General features: G+C 37.1%; 1 protein-coding gene across 1 annotated transcript in view; it reads right to left on the minus strand.

The window, feature by feature from the left end:
- Abcc9 (ATP binding cassette subfamily C member 9) overlaps positions 1 to 20,295 on the minus strand; it is a 154,042-nt gene that overhangs the window by 83,262 nt on the left and 50,485 nt on the right. The window contains exons 14-17 of the mRNA XM_004634654.2: positions 17,658 to 17,766; positions 12,849 to 12,953; positions 5,797 to 5,869; positions 2,399 to 2,504 (exon numbers count right to left, since the gene is read on the minus strand). Of these exons, the coding sequence (XP_004634711.1) occupies positions 2,399 to 2,504; positions 5,797 to 5,869; positions 12,849 to 12,953; positions 17,658 to 17,766 (393 nt within the window). The remainder of the gene's footprint in view (positions 1 to 2,398; positions 2,505 to 5,796; positions 5,870 to 12,848; positions 12,954 to 17,657; positions 17,767 to 20,295) is intronic.

Raw genomic sequence — 20,295 nt, forward strand, 5'->3', positions numbered from 1 at the left:
TTATTTGTTGAAACTGTTCTTCTGATTTGATTTGAAACTGTCTCATTGCTCTCTGTTTATCAATAAAACTATAAAAAGAAAAAAAAACTTACAATTTTTATGAAATGAGATAGGATATAAATAACATGCAAGCTGAGAGAAACAAGAAAATAACATCCAGATTATGTGAAAGTATTTTCCAGATCCTTCTATTATTTATTTATTAATTAATAAAATGGTATTAGTTATTACTGAAGACATGGGGAGTCAGTTTGGTCTGAGTGGGAACACAGCTTGAAAAGTTAAATAACACCAGAGAAGACTAACATGAGAGGTATGAAAGTAGTACTTTGGTACTCTACAACAAAGAGCTGTGAAACAATCTGAGGCAGGGCTAGTTCCCGAGCTGTCTGCTAAATATGCTCTTCATAGTTTCATAGAGGTATATCTGGAGGTATGAAAAAATCTCAAACATTGTGTTACTATCTCTCTAATTCTTTCCCCCGACATTCATGATAATGAAACTGGGTAGAAACAAAACCCAAATGACATCATCACTATGATGCAAGTCACACGGTATAACTTATATAGTAAAATGTGTTTCCTTGATCGAAGATGGAAAGTGATAGTGGCGGGGTGGCGAGCATCTCGTGCCTGACTTTGGTACTCTACAACAAAGAGCTGTGAAACAATCTGAGGCAGGGCTAGTTCCCGAGCTGTCTGCTAAATATGCTCTTCATAGTTTCATGCCCACTGTCTCATGGACTTGTCCAACATGGCCAAGTTGTACAGGCCTTCATAGGTAAGTGGATGAAACTTGAAAAAGCAATGTTAAGTGAGGTAAGGCTGACATACAAGCTCAAATAGCTCATGGTTTCTCTTATACAAGAAACACAAAGAACAAAATAGAAGATAAATAAATAAGAAAAAGATATTCAAATACTCCCCCAATCTACAAAATTCATTGTTTTAAAAATATTTAATTATAAATGCTCACATGTTCAATATATATTTTCAATACATATGCTAATTGGCTTCATTTATATTACTAGTTTATCTTAGTTCACTGACAAGAAAGATTTGTGAGGTTTTTGTCTAAGAACTTTTTATGTCTTGTATCAGGTACTTTAAGTAACTACTTTGAAGATAATGATGCACAGTGTAATAATTATTGTTATTCTCTTATTATTTGATAATGAAATTTTTTCAGGTCTCCCATAAAATAATACTTTTGAAAACTGTACTCTTAGCATTGTTCAACGTCCTTCTTTATCAGTGATGCTTAAAACAAGTTTCACGGTTCTGATCGAGGAAAAGTTTCATTTAAGCATTTCTTTATTTTAAATGAAATCTATTCTATATAGGGTTATAAAGTCTTTACTTCTTGAGAAATATCTATGCAGGTAGAGAGAAAATTCATAACTAGGTGCAAAATGATATTGAAGTACATCTGTGGGTTCAGAGCATGGTTTCCCGACCTTGGCACAAGTGACATTAGGGACAAGATAATTCCTTGTTTTGGGGGAGGTATCCTGTCTTATCCATTATTAGATGTTCAGCAATATCCATGGCCTCCACTAGCACAAGCAGCGACAACCCATTTCACCAACTTAACAGCCAGTAAATATTCATTAATGTCACCAGACCTTGCTAAATATTCCATAGGGGCAAAAGCATAGCAGATTGAGAATTGTCAGATGGCAGTCTAATTTCTTACATAAACTACAGATACTTTACTCATAAACTGGTTCTGGGAAGTCTAATAGGTGGACCAAATTAAACAGGATTTACTCTTTATTACAAAATTCTATGCAATCATTTTCTTAAATTGCTTATTACCAGAGTATGCTTTAAAAACATCATTTCAATATTTAGAAAAAATACAATACTAGCTACTTCCTTTTTCATAACTTTAGAGTTATACAACACACTATTCTAGCCTAATCATCTCTAGCCAGGTACTTCTAGTGTCTAGTTTATACTAAGTGTAAAAAATAAAGCAGTTATTTTCATCTCCTTATAAAGATTTTGAAAAGGATCATTTTCTAATTTTTCTCCATACTTTGAATCACTAAGCTCTATTTGTATTTGAACTTTATAAATAAGGCAAGTTCTTCATAACCTCTCATTACACATTGAAGTATTAAGTTATTTCTTGAGCATTATTCATTTACTTTAAAAAATTTCATTTTACAATTTGACCTTTTATGTCTACAACATACTAGTTCATATTAGTATAAGCCTCTATTATAAATTGTTTTATTATTTTTCATTTATTTAGGTCTTCCACTATTCTTAAAAATCTGTGCTTATTTCTTGAGGGGTCCCCAGACTCATAGCATATCAATCTACTGCTCTAAGTCTTTTCCTTAGATTATCAGTGTATGACATAGAACAAAAATTAATTTAAAAGACATACTTGCTCCAGTGAACTTTTCCTTCCAGTGTCTGCATCTCACCGAGGATGGCAAGGAGAAGGGAGGATTTCCCACATCCTACCTGACCCACAATCATGGTTAGCTGACCTGGAGAAAAAAGACAAAGGATAACAAGAGTGTGAGAAGGAATTTTCTTAGCAAAAACAAATTTAGAAAAGGCTACTTTTTCACAATTGATGGACTGGTTTGGTTTCCAGCAATAAAACATTCCAAACAGCTTCTTTCCTTGATACACACGTCCAGATCTCAGGACCCTTCCACCCCTCCGGACCCAGCCCTGGTCCGGCTTGTGAGTGAGAACTTTGAAATAGGAAAGAAAAAATAAAATATGTAGATCTCACTTTATTATTTTTAAAATTGAGAACAAAAGAGAAAAATTAAATAATTTCATAAATCATATATATTAATTTCAAATTTATTATTCAATTCACTGAGGAGAAAGTTTGACTTAAGTTGATAATTGAAATGAAAGTAATGTGAGCTACACCACCAAAGTACCTCCCTAATTTCTCACTTTAACTTGCACAGATAACAGAAAACCTTGCTATACAGTTTAGGCTGGGATTGAATTCACTACATAGCCCAGGCTGTTCTCAGCCTCCTGGGTGCCAGGATTACAGGCACGCACCACTCTCTACCTAGCACTGGGTTTATTCCTAAGTAGTTTAATCTTTTAAATGTTATTTGAAGTGGTATTATTCTCTTAATTTCATTTTTGGATACTTTAGTGTTATTATATAAATATTTAGGAGTACATTTTTCCAAGGTAAGGAAAGACTTATACATGAAAAATTCTAAAACTCTGATCAAAGAAATTGAAGAAAATACAATAAATGTAAAGACATCCCATGTTCATCAATTTGAGGAAATAATACTGTTAAAATGTCCATACTTCCCAGAGCGAGCTACAGATTCAATGTAACCTCAATCTAAACTTCAATTTATATTTATATTTTATAGAACTTTAGAAACTGTAAAAATTCATATGGAAGCAAAATAGACCTCAACAAGCCAAATCAGTCTATAGAATGAACAAATCTGGAGGTATCATATTTCTTGACTCCAAAATACAGTGCAAAGCTACAGAATAAAAAACACTCTGGCACTTCCATAAAGGTAAACACACACACACACACACACACACACACACACACACACACACACCCCAGTCAATGGAACAGAATAGAAAGCACAGAAATAAAACCTCATGTGTATAGGTAACTGATCAGGTTGTCAGGATTATACAATAAGGAGAGAATTTCTTCAACAAGTAATGTTGAGAAAACTGGATATCTAAATGCCAAGAAATGAATTTGAACTGTTATATTTTATCATACACAAAAAAACTCAAAATAGATATCCAGACTTCATTGTTTGACTTGAAACTATAAAAATCTTCAAAGAAAGCCTAGTGGGAAAGCCTCCTGATATCAATTTTAGTAAAAAGTTATTGGATTTGATATAAAAAGTATAGGCAACAAAACAAAAAATATAGAACCACAGTACCATGAAAATAAAATCCTTCTGTACAGCAAAGAAAATAACTGAGATAAATATTTGCAAACTATCTGATAAGAGGATAAGATCAAAAACATAAAAGAATCATTTATGAACCAATAGCAAAACAAACTACAAATAACCCAATTAAAAATGCATGAAGTAACTGATACTTCTCTAAAGACATAGAAATGGTCTCAAGGTGTATAAAAAGGTTTTCATCAAAGCTAATTATCAGAGAAATGCTGATCAAAGCCATAATGACATATCACCTATTTTTAGGATAGGTATTATTAAAAAAAAGATAGCAATTGTTAGCAAGGATGGGATAAACTGAAACCCTTACACATAATAGTATGTAGAAAATAGCGTCTAAAATTGGGTATGGAGAGTCGTGTATGTAGACTTGGGTATATAGAATTGTGCAGTGCTTATGGAAAACAGTATGGAAGTTCTTTCTATTTTTATTTTTAGTTGTTGTTATTATTATTATTATTATTATTATTTTGGTATTTTTTAGGGAAGGGTCTACAGGTGTACAGGGTCTTACTACTAGATCAGACCCATAGTGATCTGACTGTTTATAACCTCCTAAGAGCTGGGATTACAGGTGCACAACACCATGCCCAGTCTGAATTGCCATTTTAGTGCATCCCAGGGGCAGGGCCCACACAGCAGCCCGGGGGATCAAGCCTTCAGCCCCTGTGCCCATTTGCTGACACTTTAACCCACTGACCTATTTGTCCGGCCCTTGGAAGTTCTTTTTAAAAATTAAAAATAGAGGTACCACGTGATCCAGAATCTCACTTCTGAATGTCCATAGAAAATAATTAAAATTACAATTTTAAGAATATAGCTGCATTCCCCTGCTCATTGTAAGTGTTATTTACAACACCCAAGATACAAAATAACTCTATCTATTCACCGATGGATGAAGAAAGCATAGAGCATGGGATAATATGGAACATTATTCAGCTTTGAAACAAAGAAAATCCTACCATTTCAACAACATGGGTGGAGCTAAAGGCCATTGTGCCATGTGAAACACACCAATAACAGAAAAACGAATTCTGTTTGTTTCTACTTCCATGAGACACTGAAAATAGTCAAATTCACAGAGTCAAGAAACAGAATCATGATTTCCAGAGCAGACAGGAAAGCCAAATAAGGTAACGTTGCTCAATAACAGTGAAATTTCAGTTATGAAATTTCATCTCAGATGAAAAAGTCCAAGCGATCCACTGTTCAACACAACATCTGTCATTACTAATACAGGGTAGTGCACTTTAAAATATTTTACACATCTCATGTTAAGTGTGCTTCTTAGAAATAAAACCCAGCACAACACAAAGACATTTTTTGGAAGTTATTATATATTTAGTTCCTGAATTGCCATGCTAGTATCATAAGCATATACATACATTCATACTCTTCAAAAATGTAAATATTAAACACATGCCACTTTATAGATTCATTACACCTCAATAAAACTTAAAAGTCGATATAGACCCAGATGCATAGATAAAATTATTGAATAGTGGAAACTTAATTTCCTTGAAAGCTTTATTAACTCTCTTCTGAGTAAGTAAATAATTTTCTTGTGCACTGTTCCTTTACACTTTGTTCAAACAAAATGAGAAATTAACTACTCCACTTTTACATGGCCCCAAATCAACAAGAAAATATCACCTGTCCCAAAGTGCAGAAGCTGTTTTGCAGGGCAGGTAGTGACACTTTTACTCATAAGCCACATGGCAAAGTATATGACAGTGCAGTGTATGATAGGCCTTTCAAAGTTCACTTTTAGTTAAACTCAGTTATCCTGGAAAACCGCGGTTTTTATCATTAACAATTATAGAAATGCATAACAAGGAACTCTTACCTGTGGGAATTCGGATGTCTATATTGGACAGTGTGGCTAAACCACTGCCCCATGAAAAGTATCCATTTGTGACCTAAAAATAAGAATATAGAAATGCAACTATATATGTGGTAGTAGAGAATAATCCCAAATACAATACATTTTTTTAAAAAATGAAACAATATAAGCTAGAACACAAATTAATAAAATTTTAACTTTGAGTTAGAACTTTAGTGATAAATAAAAACCAAAAGGAAGTAAAAGAAGAGTCTTTCAATTACTGTGAAGAACATTTAAACTCAGAGTGATTTGCATTGAAAATGTGGGATTATTGGACTATTTATATGTATATAGTTTAAAAAGGTAGTCATCTCAAATATTTTCCAAGGAAGTCTACATGGACTTTTTTTCACTAGTAGATAGTGTCCAAAAATCCTAGTGATGCAAAATGAACAGAAACAACCACAAGGGCTGGCTAGATAGCTCAGCAGAGTAAAGCAACATCTTAAGCAGGTGCAGGGACACAGGGTTCATCCCTGGTGTGCAGTACTGGCCTCTCTCCTAGGGTGTACTAAGATGGCGGTTGAGACTGGTCAGGTGGTACACACCTGTAATCTCAGCTCTCGGGAGGCTGAAAACAGGAGGATCACTCTTAGTCCGATCTGTGTAGTGAGACCCTGTAGACCCTTTGCTAAAATACATTTAAGAAACCATAAATTATGACAACAAAATAATTTTATTAACTGAGAATGGCTCTGTAATGAGTTAGCTGAATTGTGTAGATTTAGCACTGTTTATTGAAATTAAAGGAAAGAGTAAAAGAATGGGAAATAAGCACAGAAATGAGGGAATTGTGCTTGGTGGCATAAATATCTGCAATCAGCAGCAATCACAAATCCTGTATTCCTCTCCACTGGCTATTTGTTTTAACAAGTTCTAAGTGAATTTGTCTTGTGAACTTGAACTTGTTTTACAGTTACAAAAACAGAAAATGAGAGGAAATATAGCTGAGTCCAAGAATGAGGAGGGTGAAGTGGATGCAGTAGAGCGGGGAAATGACAGTGCCTGAAAAACAGGGAAAAATGCAGCTACAGCTCCTTCACAAGTCAGTATTTCATTTCAGAGGCACAAAGGATGAGCTGTTTAAGGACATTATTATCTAGGAATTTCACAAATGGACTGGTGTCATCTAAAGTGGCACTATACATCATCTAGAAAGCTCTGGATGAGCTCACTGAAAAGAGTGAAAGCCTCTCCTTGAAAAGTCTTCTCTGGGTTTTTTTCTGTAGGCTTTCTCCAGTTCATAAAATGTAAAGCATAGCATCCAATACCATCACATAGCTATGAATGAAATGAGTCAACGAAGGAAGGTGAAGTGAAGACAAAATTGCCGATTGCTTACAACTACAGACTAAGTGCTGCACTGGCCGAAGCACTGTACCTGGACTGGTGCAGGCTACCAAGAAGTTACTACACACCATCCTGCACACTTTGGAGCTTGCAATCTGTCAAGTAAAAGTATAAGCTATACAGTTTCGTGACAGGTATGGTGCTAGTCCTTTAAGATGACATTGCCTAAGCCTGGTGTGGTGATGTACATATGTAATTACAGACCTCTGGGAGGCTGAGGCAGGGTACTGCAAGTTCAAGTTCAACCTGGTCAAACATCAATTTAACAAGAATCTGTCTCAAAATTAACAGTTAAAAAAGGGATAGGGAGGTAGCTCAGACCAAATGTCTGTGTGTCTCAGAACTTAGCTTGTCATTAAGCAGCGCATGACTGCTAAGTTCAAGAGAGCATGGGCCAAGTACCAACAGCAGTTCAGGAAAGAAAAAAAATGACTGAGATGAGTCAAAACCTTTTTGGAAGAAGCCTTTTAGCTAGTTTTGGAAAATATGGTGGATGTCAACAAGTGTATTTCTGGGTAAAGAACTACAGTGAAAATAGGTTCAAGATTAAAAAAATTCTATGGACTATGTGGTGGGAAATAAGAAACAGAGCTGGCTTGGGCAGAAGTTGAAGAAACTATGGCTCAATGAAAATGGCTATAGATGTGTGGAAGGTACTCAAAGAAAGTATACAGCCTCAGAGGTGGAGGATACTTTCTCTCAGAGGAGTCAAGGAGACTAAGAGAAGAGGAAAACTAGCTGACTTTGGAAGAGGGCCAGTAGGAAGCTGAGAGAGGCCCTCCATGACTCTGCTAATGTTTTTGGTGAATCACAAGCTAAAGTCAGCTGCAGAAAATGGCAGTGAAGAAAGAGATATCAGGAATTGGGAGGACAGTGGTGACAGCTGAGTAGCTACTGTAGGCTTGGAGGGTCATGCTGAGAAGAGGCATGAGAAAGTATTGTTAAGAACTCCAGAACATCACTGAGGTCTGGGAGTCTATCTGTGGTGATTCCATGCTGTATCTTTCTGTCATTTTTTCCATAATACCCAGCATTCTGGCTATAGGTGTGTGGAAATGAGTTTAATTTGTTACAGAAAGGTACTAAAGAATTAGGAAAAAGAAAAGAAGGAGCTGTAGATTCTGGAGGTTTCAATAATGTTCTAAAACAATAGCCATGAAAGTGAATGGCAGAGCAAGCTTGAAGATTGCGATTCTGTCAGTGACTGGTTGGAATCATGGAGTACAGCTTTAAGGGGTACGGTGCCAAGTGGTGACCTTGTGTGAACAGAATAGGTGTCACATGCATGGCAGGATGGACTGGCAAACAGGTGATATCTTCCAGCTTCCCAGTTCCTTGATCTTAGACAAGGGAAGGTGTAGAAACACCAAAGCTTCACCAGAGTATGGGAGAGAAAACATCAGGAAAGGACTGGAAGGATACAGCATTACCTCACGATCAGGTGCTACACAGAAGTGAAAGACAGGAAAATATTCCCTCAGAAAAGGATAGGAAGACTGACATAAATATCTCCTGCCACAACTTACATTCCCATTCCCTCCTGCCTTGTACAAAATACAATCATTTTTTCCATGAGGAGAGTTCAAAACTCGACTTCCATAACTACTTTTGTGACGGTGGATAACCAGCTGATAAAGAGGTTCATACAATATAGGCACCTTGATCACCGTCATAGCGAATGGTGATAGAGGGAGGACAGAGGCAAGTCCAGAGCTCAGTCCCAGCTCTTAGAGGGAGGCAGAAGACAGAAGATGGGAATGAACCTAAAAAGAATTAAGATGCGGTATGTGCACACACCAACTCCCCATCACGAATGTAATCATCATGTACTGCAATCACGTACTAATAAAAATGATAAAAATCCTCACAACCCCGGACTATTATGTCCATCCACAGTGATAAGCAAAACACAGTGATGGGCAGTACACAACTCCATGGTGTGGTTAGAAGGAATGAACCAGCATAAAAGCATTTCAGAAAATCAAAAGTGCACCAGGACATGAGCATGTTTAGTATGGAACTGCTGGTGCCGCAATGGCTGAGTGGGCAAGAGGACAGGGTGGCTTAGACACAGTGAGGCTTCAGGGCTTCAGGGCAAAGCAATGGTGACAAAGCTGCAAACTGGCTTTAATCACTTTGAAAATAGTTTTCCATTCTATAGGAAAGCTGGGGATGCCTGCCTTCTACAACTTAGTAACTCCACGCAAAGGCTACAAATTAAAAACTGCCCTAAAGCCATGAAGAGTAGACCAGATGAATAAATTCTGGTATATTTGTAAAAAGAGCCTACACAGCAATGAGAACAAATGAATTACAGGCTCAAATAGCAACACAGATGAATGATACACGTGTAATACTTGACCAACCAAAAGCAAAATAAACAATGCACAACTATCTAAATGTACAAAACAACTAAAAATAAGGGATCTGTTTTTGGGGGGAGGGCATGCATAATAAGAATAGTCAAAAAACTATAAAGTCAGGTTGGCAATTACTTGTGCAGAAAGAGACATGAGAAACTGTGTGTTCAGGCATTTCTGAGGAAACTGGCAACATATTTTTCATTTTTTATAAAGTTTACATAGGCGTACTTTTCCCTAGTGTGCTGCATTTCACAATAAAACATATGTTTGAAAGATAGCTAAGTTATTACTACCTTGAGGATTTTCAGCACAAATAAAAATTCAGGCATGCAGGGGAGCCCAAAATGGCGGTGGCTAATCAGAGGCACAGTAATTACTGGGGTGTGGATAAACAGATTTTTATTTTCAGATTTCTTTTTGTTTTTTTGGTGTGTGAAAGGGTCAATTTTGGAAAACTTAAAAACCACACTAGCCTCACTTTTACCTTCAAAACGATACAAAAAGACATGGGAAATAAAATATGTTTTTAGATTTACATTGTATTAAACTAAGAATTACAAATAATAAAACAGCTCTTTTTCCCGTCCCTACTGTTTAGTTGATATCTGGGTGTGTTTGGGGGGACAGCAAGATAGTGACTTCGTTTCAAACTCTCCCATTCCTCATCTTTTTTTGGCTCTGCAGCCCACACCCTGCCTGAACATTGTAACTGCCTAAGAATCAGCCACAACTCATTTTTTAAATGGTGCCAGGTCTTGTACCTACGTTTTAAAAGCCTTCTGGGCAACTCACATGTGTAGCTGAGGTTGAGAATCACATGGACTCGCTATAAAATGTGCATGTGAGATACCATTCTATCCTCAGAGCAACCACTCAAAATGGCACGGTGGGCAGGACAGAGCTCAGAGAGACATGGCAGTTTGCCAAAGCCGGACCTCAGCTTAATGGCACTGGCTCTTTCCACCCAATAGCACATTGGCTACAACTGCAACACACCTTGTGTAGGATGAGTATTGTGCCAGGTAGTGAGGAAAGAGAAGAATTAAACCAAGCTCTTGGCTCTGTTACACACCCACTGAGCCCCTTCGCTTCAGCCTGAGTACCACAGGGAACCTAGATCATCTGGAGAATTCAATGAGCGTGTGAGTGGAGGAGTCTAAAGGGATAGGTGTCTAGGCCCACGGTGTCCCTGATGCCCTGGAGCTCTTCATTACTGAAGGATTCTTTTCCCCACTTGCACATCACTGACCCCTCCCTGGAACATGTCCCAACCATCAGTCCCCAGCCTATGCTCCCAGGGTTGCTTGCTCTACACAAGTTTTCTCTAGGCACAAAAGCCTGGGGAGACCACAAAATGTCAAGTGTTAACTAAGATCAAGAGCAGTGTGACACACTGGGAAGCCATGTGAAAACACGTAACATTGGCCTCAGCCTTTCCTGTTGGTAATAACTCCCATCTACCTTACTTCCTTAAACCATGGCTTTATAATATCGGTATTCTCCATAAATCAACACATGCAAGAGTCATAGGAAACAACAGCTTGGACATCGGCTTCTAACAGAGATGTAAAAGAAAGGCTTTCTCTCCTATTAGAAGAATGTACTGATGGCTGACAGGTGAGGAAGGACTGAGCCTATCAGAATACTTTCTTAAATACTATCAAGATTATAACCACTAGGGCTGGTCAAATAGCTCAGTGGATTAAAGTGCCCACAAGCAGGCACAGTGGCTGGGAGTTTGATCCCGACCCTGCTGTGCCAGCCCCACCCCTGGGGCATGCTGAGACAGCAATTGCGATGGCGTGGTGGCGTGCATCTATAATCCCAGCACTTGGGAAGCTGTAAACACGTGGACCACTAGGAGTTCATTCTAGTAGTGAGACCCTGAACACCCTGTAGGCCCTACCCTAAAATACAGAAAAGAAAAAAAAAATATCATGACCACTGCAAAGAGATTACAGTGACACAATTTAGGAAACCTACAGAATGTGATTGTTAATCTTGACTGTCAATTTAATTGGCTTAATCTACACCTAAGGAATTAGTAAAGCGTACTTCTGGATGTGCCATGGTGAGCCATGTAGCATGACCTTGGGTACTAGACATAGCTCCTGGTCCCTTTCTTTCTTTTTATTTTTAAAGAGAATGCAAAATAGTAATAAAAAAAGAAAAAAACAGAAATGATACAGAATTTCACCAAACAAAATCATATGAATTCAATAGTATTTGTTGTTTTGCATAGTGTTTTCTGCAAATTAGTTGTTCAAATTACCAGGCACATGCACGTAAAATTGGAAAAAGAAAAGAAATGATATAACCAAGATGCAATACAATGGAATATTACTCAGCTATAAGGAATGATAAACTTGAAGCCTTCATATTGAAGTGGATGCCACTTGAAGATATACTCATAAGTGAAATAAACCAGACCCACATGTGTAAATATTGTATAGTCTCCCTGGTATAAGAACTCCAAAGAAGAAATACAAATAGAAGGATATAACACAATTAAAAGAAAAGTGAGAACTTGAGGATTAGACAATGAAAAGAGGACAAAGAGAAAAGCTAGGAAACATGACAGGGGCAAAGCCATGCATTTATACATACAATATGGGTAAGGCAATGATCCTGAGAATTATAAGCAGGTTGTTCAATCTAGCAGTTACTGGGTGGGATTCTTACCCTGACTAAGTCTATATGCTGATACATGAGAACTGAGGGACTGCACTGAAGATAGCAATGTGTAATCGTGGAGTCATGCTTGGAATGCCTGTCATTCTAGTCTAAATATGTACTGCTTGTCATGACATGCCAATTATGGCCAGACTGTATCTCAAGTAAAGTTTTTTAAAGATGTTCCAAAAAAAAAAAAAAGAAAAAAAAGATATAAAAAATTAAGAGAGATAAAAAGGAAAAGAATGAAAACAGAAGACAAAAAAAAAAATTTAAGCATGAACTGCTCCTTTCCACAAACCAGCAGAAATCTGCAGTACAATTACACAAACCTTCCTGCTTCCATACATAGATGTATCTCTTTCCTGCGCTCCCTAACACATTTCCCCTGGTCTGGGCTCCCCAGGGCCATGAAATGAACAGCTTTGCTCTACCAAACCCTTCTGCCATGGTGTGAATTGCTTTGGAGCAAATATACCATGGACTGAACCCTCTGCCACCATGAGTTAAACCTCTCCTCCTTTCACGTGTGGGCATCAGATACTTTTTTTACTTGCAAAAAGATAGCTGAGCAATACAAAGAGCAACATGCTTCCATTCACATAAGAATCTACGAAATGCGATCACCTTGATCGCCATATCTTCAGTCTCTGCGGGACGGAGGCGTCTGGCGGATTGCTCATAGCTGTCCAGGTGGTATCTTCCAGGCTGTTTCCTGTTTATAGTTTTTGGCTGCAGCATTCCAAATAGAAAACAACACAAGTGGAAGTTTAATTTTAAAAAAAGAAAGCTTGGGATTTTACTAAACATTAACTCACATTGCTACTCTACTTAAATTCCAAAGTGAATGTCATATTTCAATATTTTCAATGGCTTTTCCCAAAGAGCAAATAATGAAAAAAAATCCTGAGCTCTCACTTTGAATCTAATATACCAGACTCTGTGGAAAAACGGCAACATGCGTATGTAATAGTTGCAAATGATGAAATTCAGGTGCTGCACTCCACACTGGGTATTATGTATTTTATTCCAGCTCCATGGATGAATCTATCCAAGGAATAGCAAGTGCTGTGTCCTAGCAAAAGGTGATCAGATTAACTCAGATTAAATTAATTCCATTTTTCAGATCCATCGGGCTTACATACATTCCAGCAGTACATTATGGATCATCCTTGGCGTCATGATGACTTTGAATCTGATATACTGATATGAATCATATTGAGCTAGGCATCCCCCAAGGATCTACTGTGGACTGGCAAAGGCAAAAGGTTTGGATTTCTGTGCAAAGATGTGTAGTGTTTCAGAAGGAGATCCATAAATATTATAGGATGATGGAGGCTATCTCAAATGTTAAAAAGAAGATTAAATAAAAAAGCCATGAAAAAATGCTAAAGTCTCCATCAATAGACTAAAACATCAATTTGATTGATGGTGTCAGCTGTGATAAAAGTCTTCATATATGTTATTAAAATTAGATCATAAGTAGAAAATTCTCATTCTCTAATCCTTAGTTTAATTTTTTACATATATAAAAGAAAAATTTCAAAAGGTAAAATAGAAAGTTTAGCTCTATAAATTTTCAGGCTTTTAAATTTATTTATTTACTTACTTATTTGGTACATGGTCATGCTACGTAGCTCAGATTCATAGTGATCCTCCTGTCTCAGCCTCCCTAGTGCTGGGATTACAGTCATGTGCCAGCTCAGACTCATAGTGATCCTCCTGTCTCAGCCTCCCTAGCGCTGGGATTACAGTCATGTGCCACTAGCACAGCACGCCCAGGGTTCTAGGGCTGGCATGGCATGCAGTACTGGGGATTGAATCCAGTTTGTTGCACTTGCCAGGCAGGCACTTAAACCACCACGCTACCTCCCAACCCCTAATTTCCAGTTGGGAAGAATTTGTAAGTTTAAAATTTGTTCCAGGAAACTAGCAAGCAAATATTTCAATGTAAATAATTATCTTCCTTATTTAAATATCTTGCAGAGGTTATTAAGGATAAATTGTAATACTTTAACTGGTAAGTTACCTAGAAAAACAAAAGGCTCTAGAATGGTAAAACTTTTAAAAAAAATTCTGGCCAAGAATTGCAGGTTTAGCTTTACAAAAACTCCAGAGTTCTACTATGGGAATTAGGAATGTCTTCAAATAATCAGTAATTTAATCCAAACAAGATATTGTTTTTCCAATTTCCATCGATTGTTGTCCCAACAGAACATCAAACTATCAAATAGCATAATTCTAGGCTTCATGCAATTAAAGACCAAAAAGCCACTAAGAAAATCAATAGCACTATCAGTGTTATGTCACATGGAAAATACTAAAAACATTTTAACTGATGAGAGAGAGCATATGTGTGTGCTCATAATTTTACTTCAGTTTTGCTTTTTATTCGCATAGCCATGACCGCTGCAGAAGTGTACAGCATAAAAGCTGTAGAAAGCTACTATAATTTAGGATGAGCGTATTTAAGCATATTCTTTACCACATTTTCCACCCAAAGCAAGCTTACACCTATAAAAATTCACTGTCATCTTAGTGCTTTTAATTCTATAATAGTGTTGCCCCTAGAGGTCTAAACGGAATGACTTCATGCTCATCACAAAATTGAGGAGAGGGTGGGAAGAGGAGATGTGTTGACAGAGAGTTGAGTTGGAGTTCCACAGATGTAATTTGAAGAGGTTTTTGGCTCTGGAATGTCACTAATTCTCCATGGAGATTCTGCAGCCAAAACCACTTAACTCGAAGCGTTTATAGAATACATAGCATCTTCAGTACTCTCAAGAAGGAGTTTCCATGAGTGTTATTTTCAAACACACAGCTTTTTTCACTCCATTTTTAAAAAGCTTGCCGTTTGTGGTTTGGCCCATGAGCAGTGATGAATGACCCCGAAAGACATCAGAAGTCCAGTCTGGTTTCAATAACCCTGAAGATATTGGATGCATCTGAAGGGGATTCTTTTCCCTTTCAAAAATTTTTCTCTTGGTTCAATATTCCTTCTATCCTTCATCTCAGGCACAAAGTTGTTCAGCTTCCTCTAATTCCATCTCCTTGCTTGAGGTCATCTCTCTTTGCTCAGCCTCAGACCTCTGAAAGATGATCCAATGAGCTCTTTAGTAGGCTAAGAGCACCCAACGCGTGATGAGGGCAGTTCTAATTAAAGATTTGATTCCCACACCTCAAAGGGCTGATGCGCTTTACAGTATCCACTTTTACGTTTGGTCTGTGCCCATGCAACACAAGCAAGCATCTTGACACAATGTCAACCACACTGCAGATAAGCATGCATGCTAACTCCTCCGACAAAGCACAGCTGCTCAATAAAGCAACTGAAAAGAAAGTTTTAAAAAAACTCCAGAAAATCTAAAGAAAACTGTAAGTCTAAATATAGCCAAGTGTTCTTCTTAGCTATTTTTAGAAGTTTTAAGCATAATGTGAAGAAAAATTGAAGATAAATAGATGACAGACAGACAGACAGACAGACAGACAGACAGACAGACAGACAGACAGATAGATAGATAGATAGATAGATACATAGATACATAGATACATAGATAGATACATAGATAGATATATAGATAGATACATAGATAGATACATAGATACATAGATAGATACATATAGATACATAGATACATAGATAGATACATAGATACATAGAGATTTCCTTTTCAAATATTACCAAGTCCACACATCTCCAGGCAGAAGATGGCATGGGCATTTTGTGGGGTCACATACAGTGTAGCTAGGCTCATATTTTTCCAATGCTTACATGAATAACTAATAATAACTTCTCAGATTCACTTTGAATGAGCATATTTCTACTTTATTATTATTATTAAGTACATACTACTTTGAATAAAATTCTTTCAGATATACTCGTTTAAAAAGTGGTGTATTCTTCCCATTAATTTAAATGTTACCTAAAGGCTCATGACTCATAGATTTATATTCCAATGCTAGAATCTCTTCTCTAATGTCAGTATCTCAAAGTTATCATACACAAAATATACCTTTTGAGTCCACCTCAACACCATCTCTCATTTCTCATCCCCTGCTTCAGCTTCTGGCTCCACGCCTACCAGGAGTCAAGTCAAGACTCCCGGTCCATTCCTCAGTCTTCTCCCTACTTCCTCTCTTCTTCCACCCAGTATATTAGATCAATACCACACATTGAATTTGTTTACTTCTTCACAACCTCCACAAAATCCACTGAACCACGAAAATCTAACTTTTTCCAGGCATGGTGGCAGATGCCTGTAATCCCAGCACTTTGGAGGCTGAGGCAGGAAGGTTGCTATGAGTTAGAGGCCAGATTGAGCTACTTAGTGAGACTCTCTCAAAAAGACGAAAAAAAATTGAAAAATCTAATCCTCACCATCATCTCCTTGCCCCATCTTATGATAATGACTTCTTCCCTGATCTACCTGTCCCACTTTTTGTCTCTATTCACCTTGCTACACAGTAACCTCTGTGATTGTTTAAAAAATTAACAAAATTATACTACTGTAACTTTCCCATGACTTTTTATTCATCTATTTTAAGGCAATAAAAATTAAACTCTCTCCATGGTCTTCAAAGGCCCTTGTCTCTTCTTTTGTTTCTTCACCAGGATCCAACAGTCCTTAAAGAAACCAAATTAATTCCTCTTCAAGTTCTCTGCATTTGTCAGTCCACCTGCCAGGAATGCTTTCTCTTTTTGGCACTGTCCCTTTGCGGGAGAGGTACCTACTCTTCGTTCAGGTTTTAGCTCAAATGCTGGCTTTGTAGTGGGGCCTTTAGCAAATGTCACCCTGCTGCAAGTGTCATCTTCACTCTATTGTATCCTTATTTTTTCACGTGGTGAAATTATCTTATTCTTTTGTGTATCTCTTGACTCCTGATTCAAGAAAGTAGTCTGTGGTAGAAAAGGCTTTATATGCCTTGTTCGTAGCTCCATGTTGGCACAAAATATGTGGAAAGTCATAACATATTCCATATAATACATATTCAATATAATATATGTTCACAATAATATATTCAACATACTATAAATAACCAACATCTATTTTTATATAACATATATTTTCAATATCATATTGATTCTTTCCAGACTTCATGTAAATACTGAGTCTGGAAAGGGATGAATGAACTGACTGGTCTACAAGCTATAAGATTGATTTCAATTCTGGCTTTGCCCCTTACTAATCGTCAAACTTTGTTTAAGCTGCACAACTCAATGCAAACAACATATTCAGCTAGAAATGAAAAAAAAAAAAAAGCCTTACATTAAATGATCAAAATAAATAACATAAAAAATAGGCTTTGAACTAAAAGTATAATATAGCTAAAAGATGCAAGAATATGGTATAGTGATAGTAGGTTTATTGTATTTTTATAAAAATCTTGGGGTAAATAACACCCCACACCCTTCTTCATAGTGAGAAATGCACTTACAACTCCAGTGTGTTTCTTACACGACTCGAAAGGCAGAGAACCTTCACCAGTTCGCCAGCTATCATCCCCTATCTCATCACTCAGGAGAAACTCGTTGAGCTTTTGGACACTGCAAAGGCAGAGAAACAGACACAGTTAGGATCAGCAATAAAGTTGCCACCCACAAACATGCTGCCTATACAATCAAGCCTTCCCCCACTAGGTATCACTGTGAGCAGGCTGCTTTTGAATTACTTGTCCACACCACCTAGAAATCAGCCAACTGTGAAATTTTCTGAATTGCCCAGGACTCGAAGGCCCTTAGGATGTAAGGGTTTTGGTACCAACATGGAAAAAATCTTAGGAAAACCAGGACCATTAGTCATCCCAAATTCAAAGTAACTTCCTTTGCTTGCTTGCTTGCTTCCTTTCTGTCTTTCTTTCTTTCTTTCTTTCTTTCTTTCTTTCTTTCTTTCTTTCTTTCTTTGTTTCTTTCTTTCTTCTTTCTTTCCTTGCAAAGATGGTAGTTTGAAAGAGACTTAGAATATGGAGGTTACAAATAATACCAATGAGAGGAATATTCTTATAATTTTTTTCAGAGGGTAACTGAAGTATAGATAAGTAACTTGTTCAGATCCTTTTATCATGTCATACATAGATCTAGTACCACCCTGCACCTAGCACTATCTGTACCACCCTGCTTCAGCACTATACATGGTGTTTATTTTCTGAACTTGGAAATGAGAGGATCTCTAGAGTCTTGTTACTAAAAGAATCCACAAAAGTCCAGTCTCAGGAACACCTGAGAGCCTATTGGAGAAGAGAAGCTTAGACATACTAGGACTTATAAAATATACATTTTAATAACATCCAGAAGTGCTTCATGAACAAGGAACCATTTCTAAGATTCTGGAAGAATGGTTTGTGACACCACTGGGCAAGGCCAAGATTCCTTGGCTCATTCCTCTCAGCCTAACTTTCTTAGGCAACTTTCATAGGAAGAGGAGCAAAAGTAAGCATAAAAGGATCTGCAATATGGTCATCCTCTTATCAGTAAAATAATACATTAAAAACAATTTTGTGAAGCTGCAAAGGAAAAGAATTTCTGAATTATACGGGAAGTGCTGCCTTTCATAGGAAACTAGAAAATAGATATGCAAAACAAAAGCTCCATTTTAAATTTTTTAGAATATCCTTTGAGGAACAGTTAATGATTTTTTTTCTTTTTCTACTCTGATATTTTTCCTTTTTCTTTTCCTCTTTTGAGTTTCTTATAATTCCTTTGTTGCTGTTTTGTTTTATTTTTTCTTTAAATGAATTTTACACATTTATATCTGGTAATCTGAGCAACTAATTTGAAGATAGCATCATGTAATCCAGCAACCATTATTGAATTTCTATCACTTTTTGAAATCTTCTATTGTTTCTAATGCTATTTTTTTTTAAAAAAAAATCACTATTTTGTATTCTTTAAAAAGAAAATTTCCTTTGAGCTCTAGTCAAGTTCAGTACCTCTAAGTAGGTCTGACAAGTTTGTTTTTGTAACAAGCTATTAAAACAAATTTAATTCAGTCTGTCGCTCATGATCTTTAAGAGCTTTGCCTCCGTAGGCTATCAGAACACAAAGGTAGATAAACACAGAGGAGCAGTCTAACTGTTGGCTTCCTAACTGTGCTTCCAGAGAACTAAAAGGACTTGTTTCAAAAGAGCTGCAATTTGTAAATTCGTAGTCTCCATTAGCCAAGTCAGACCAGGCTGACTTCAAAGGCACAGCAATGGAAGTGACTTGAGAAACAGCCCTTTATTTGTCTTAATGACTTTAAGGCAATTACAGAGTTTATTGGTCATTTTGCTCTTGCGTTTTGAGGAGAAGTGTTCTCCAGGAGTGCGGCTTGGTCTGTGACAGGCACACCTTTTAACAACCTCATCCCGGGCCACGGCACACGCAGAGGAGAACTGTGGCCATGTGCGTCGGCCTCTGCAGCTTCAAGTCCAGCTGTGCTTGGCACACATTGCTCTGTGAAGGCTTCTTCAATGAATCAAAGAAATAAAGTAGTGGCTCAGACATTAAAGGTGTTACTCAACTCTCATTGTTCATTGTTCCAGTATACACACAATTCTTACTGAAGTTTTTATGGAATAAACAAGGTCCACTCTTGTGGAACATCAGGAAGTGATGATCCGTCAGCTTGACTGAGGGCGAGAAACCTACCCCAGAGGATAACATCCCTCTTGGAACTTCAGTTACAGTGAGTATCAATGGACCTCCATTGCCAGCTCTTTTCTAAACATCTTGTCTCCCCTTCCTTTATTTCATTTTGTTTTGTTCTGGTTCATTGGTAAAGATTCCCTTGTACTCCTATTTCCTCATTGCTTTATTAACCATTAGTTACTATCTTATATGCTACACTGTCAACTCATCAAAAACAAAGATTTTAGGCATAATATGGAACAGGTATTTTTCATCAAGTATTGATATGGTGAACTTTAAGTCCCTACAGAATATGATAAAAAAAAAACATTTAAAAATTAGAATATATTTTAAAAATAGGCATAAAGAATTATATACTTCTCATGTTTGCACAAAAGTCCAAAAATCTCACCATATACAACCTTGAAGCAGGACAGTCCTACAGTATCCCTTTTCCTGTCTCTTGCT

This window comes from Octodon degus, unplaced genomic scaffold, assembly GCF_000260255.1.
Source record: "Octodon degus isolate 3935 unplaced genomic scaffold, OctDeg1.0 scaffold00064, whole genome shotgun sequence".
Taxonomy (NCBI): domain Eukaryota; kingdom Metazoa; phylum Chordata; class Mammalia; order Rodentia; family Octodontidae; genus Octodon; species Octodon degus.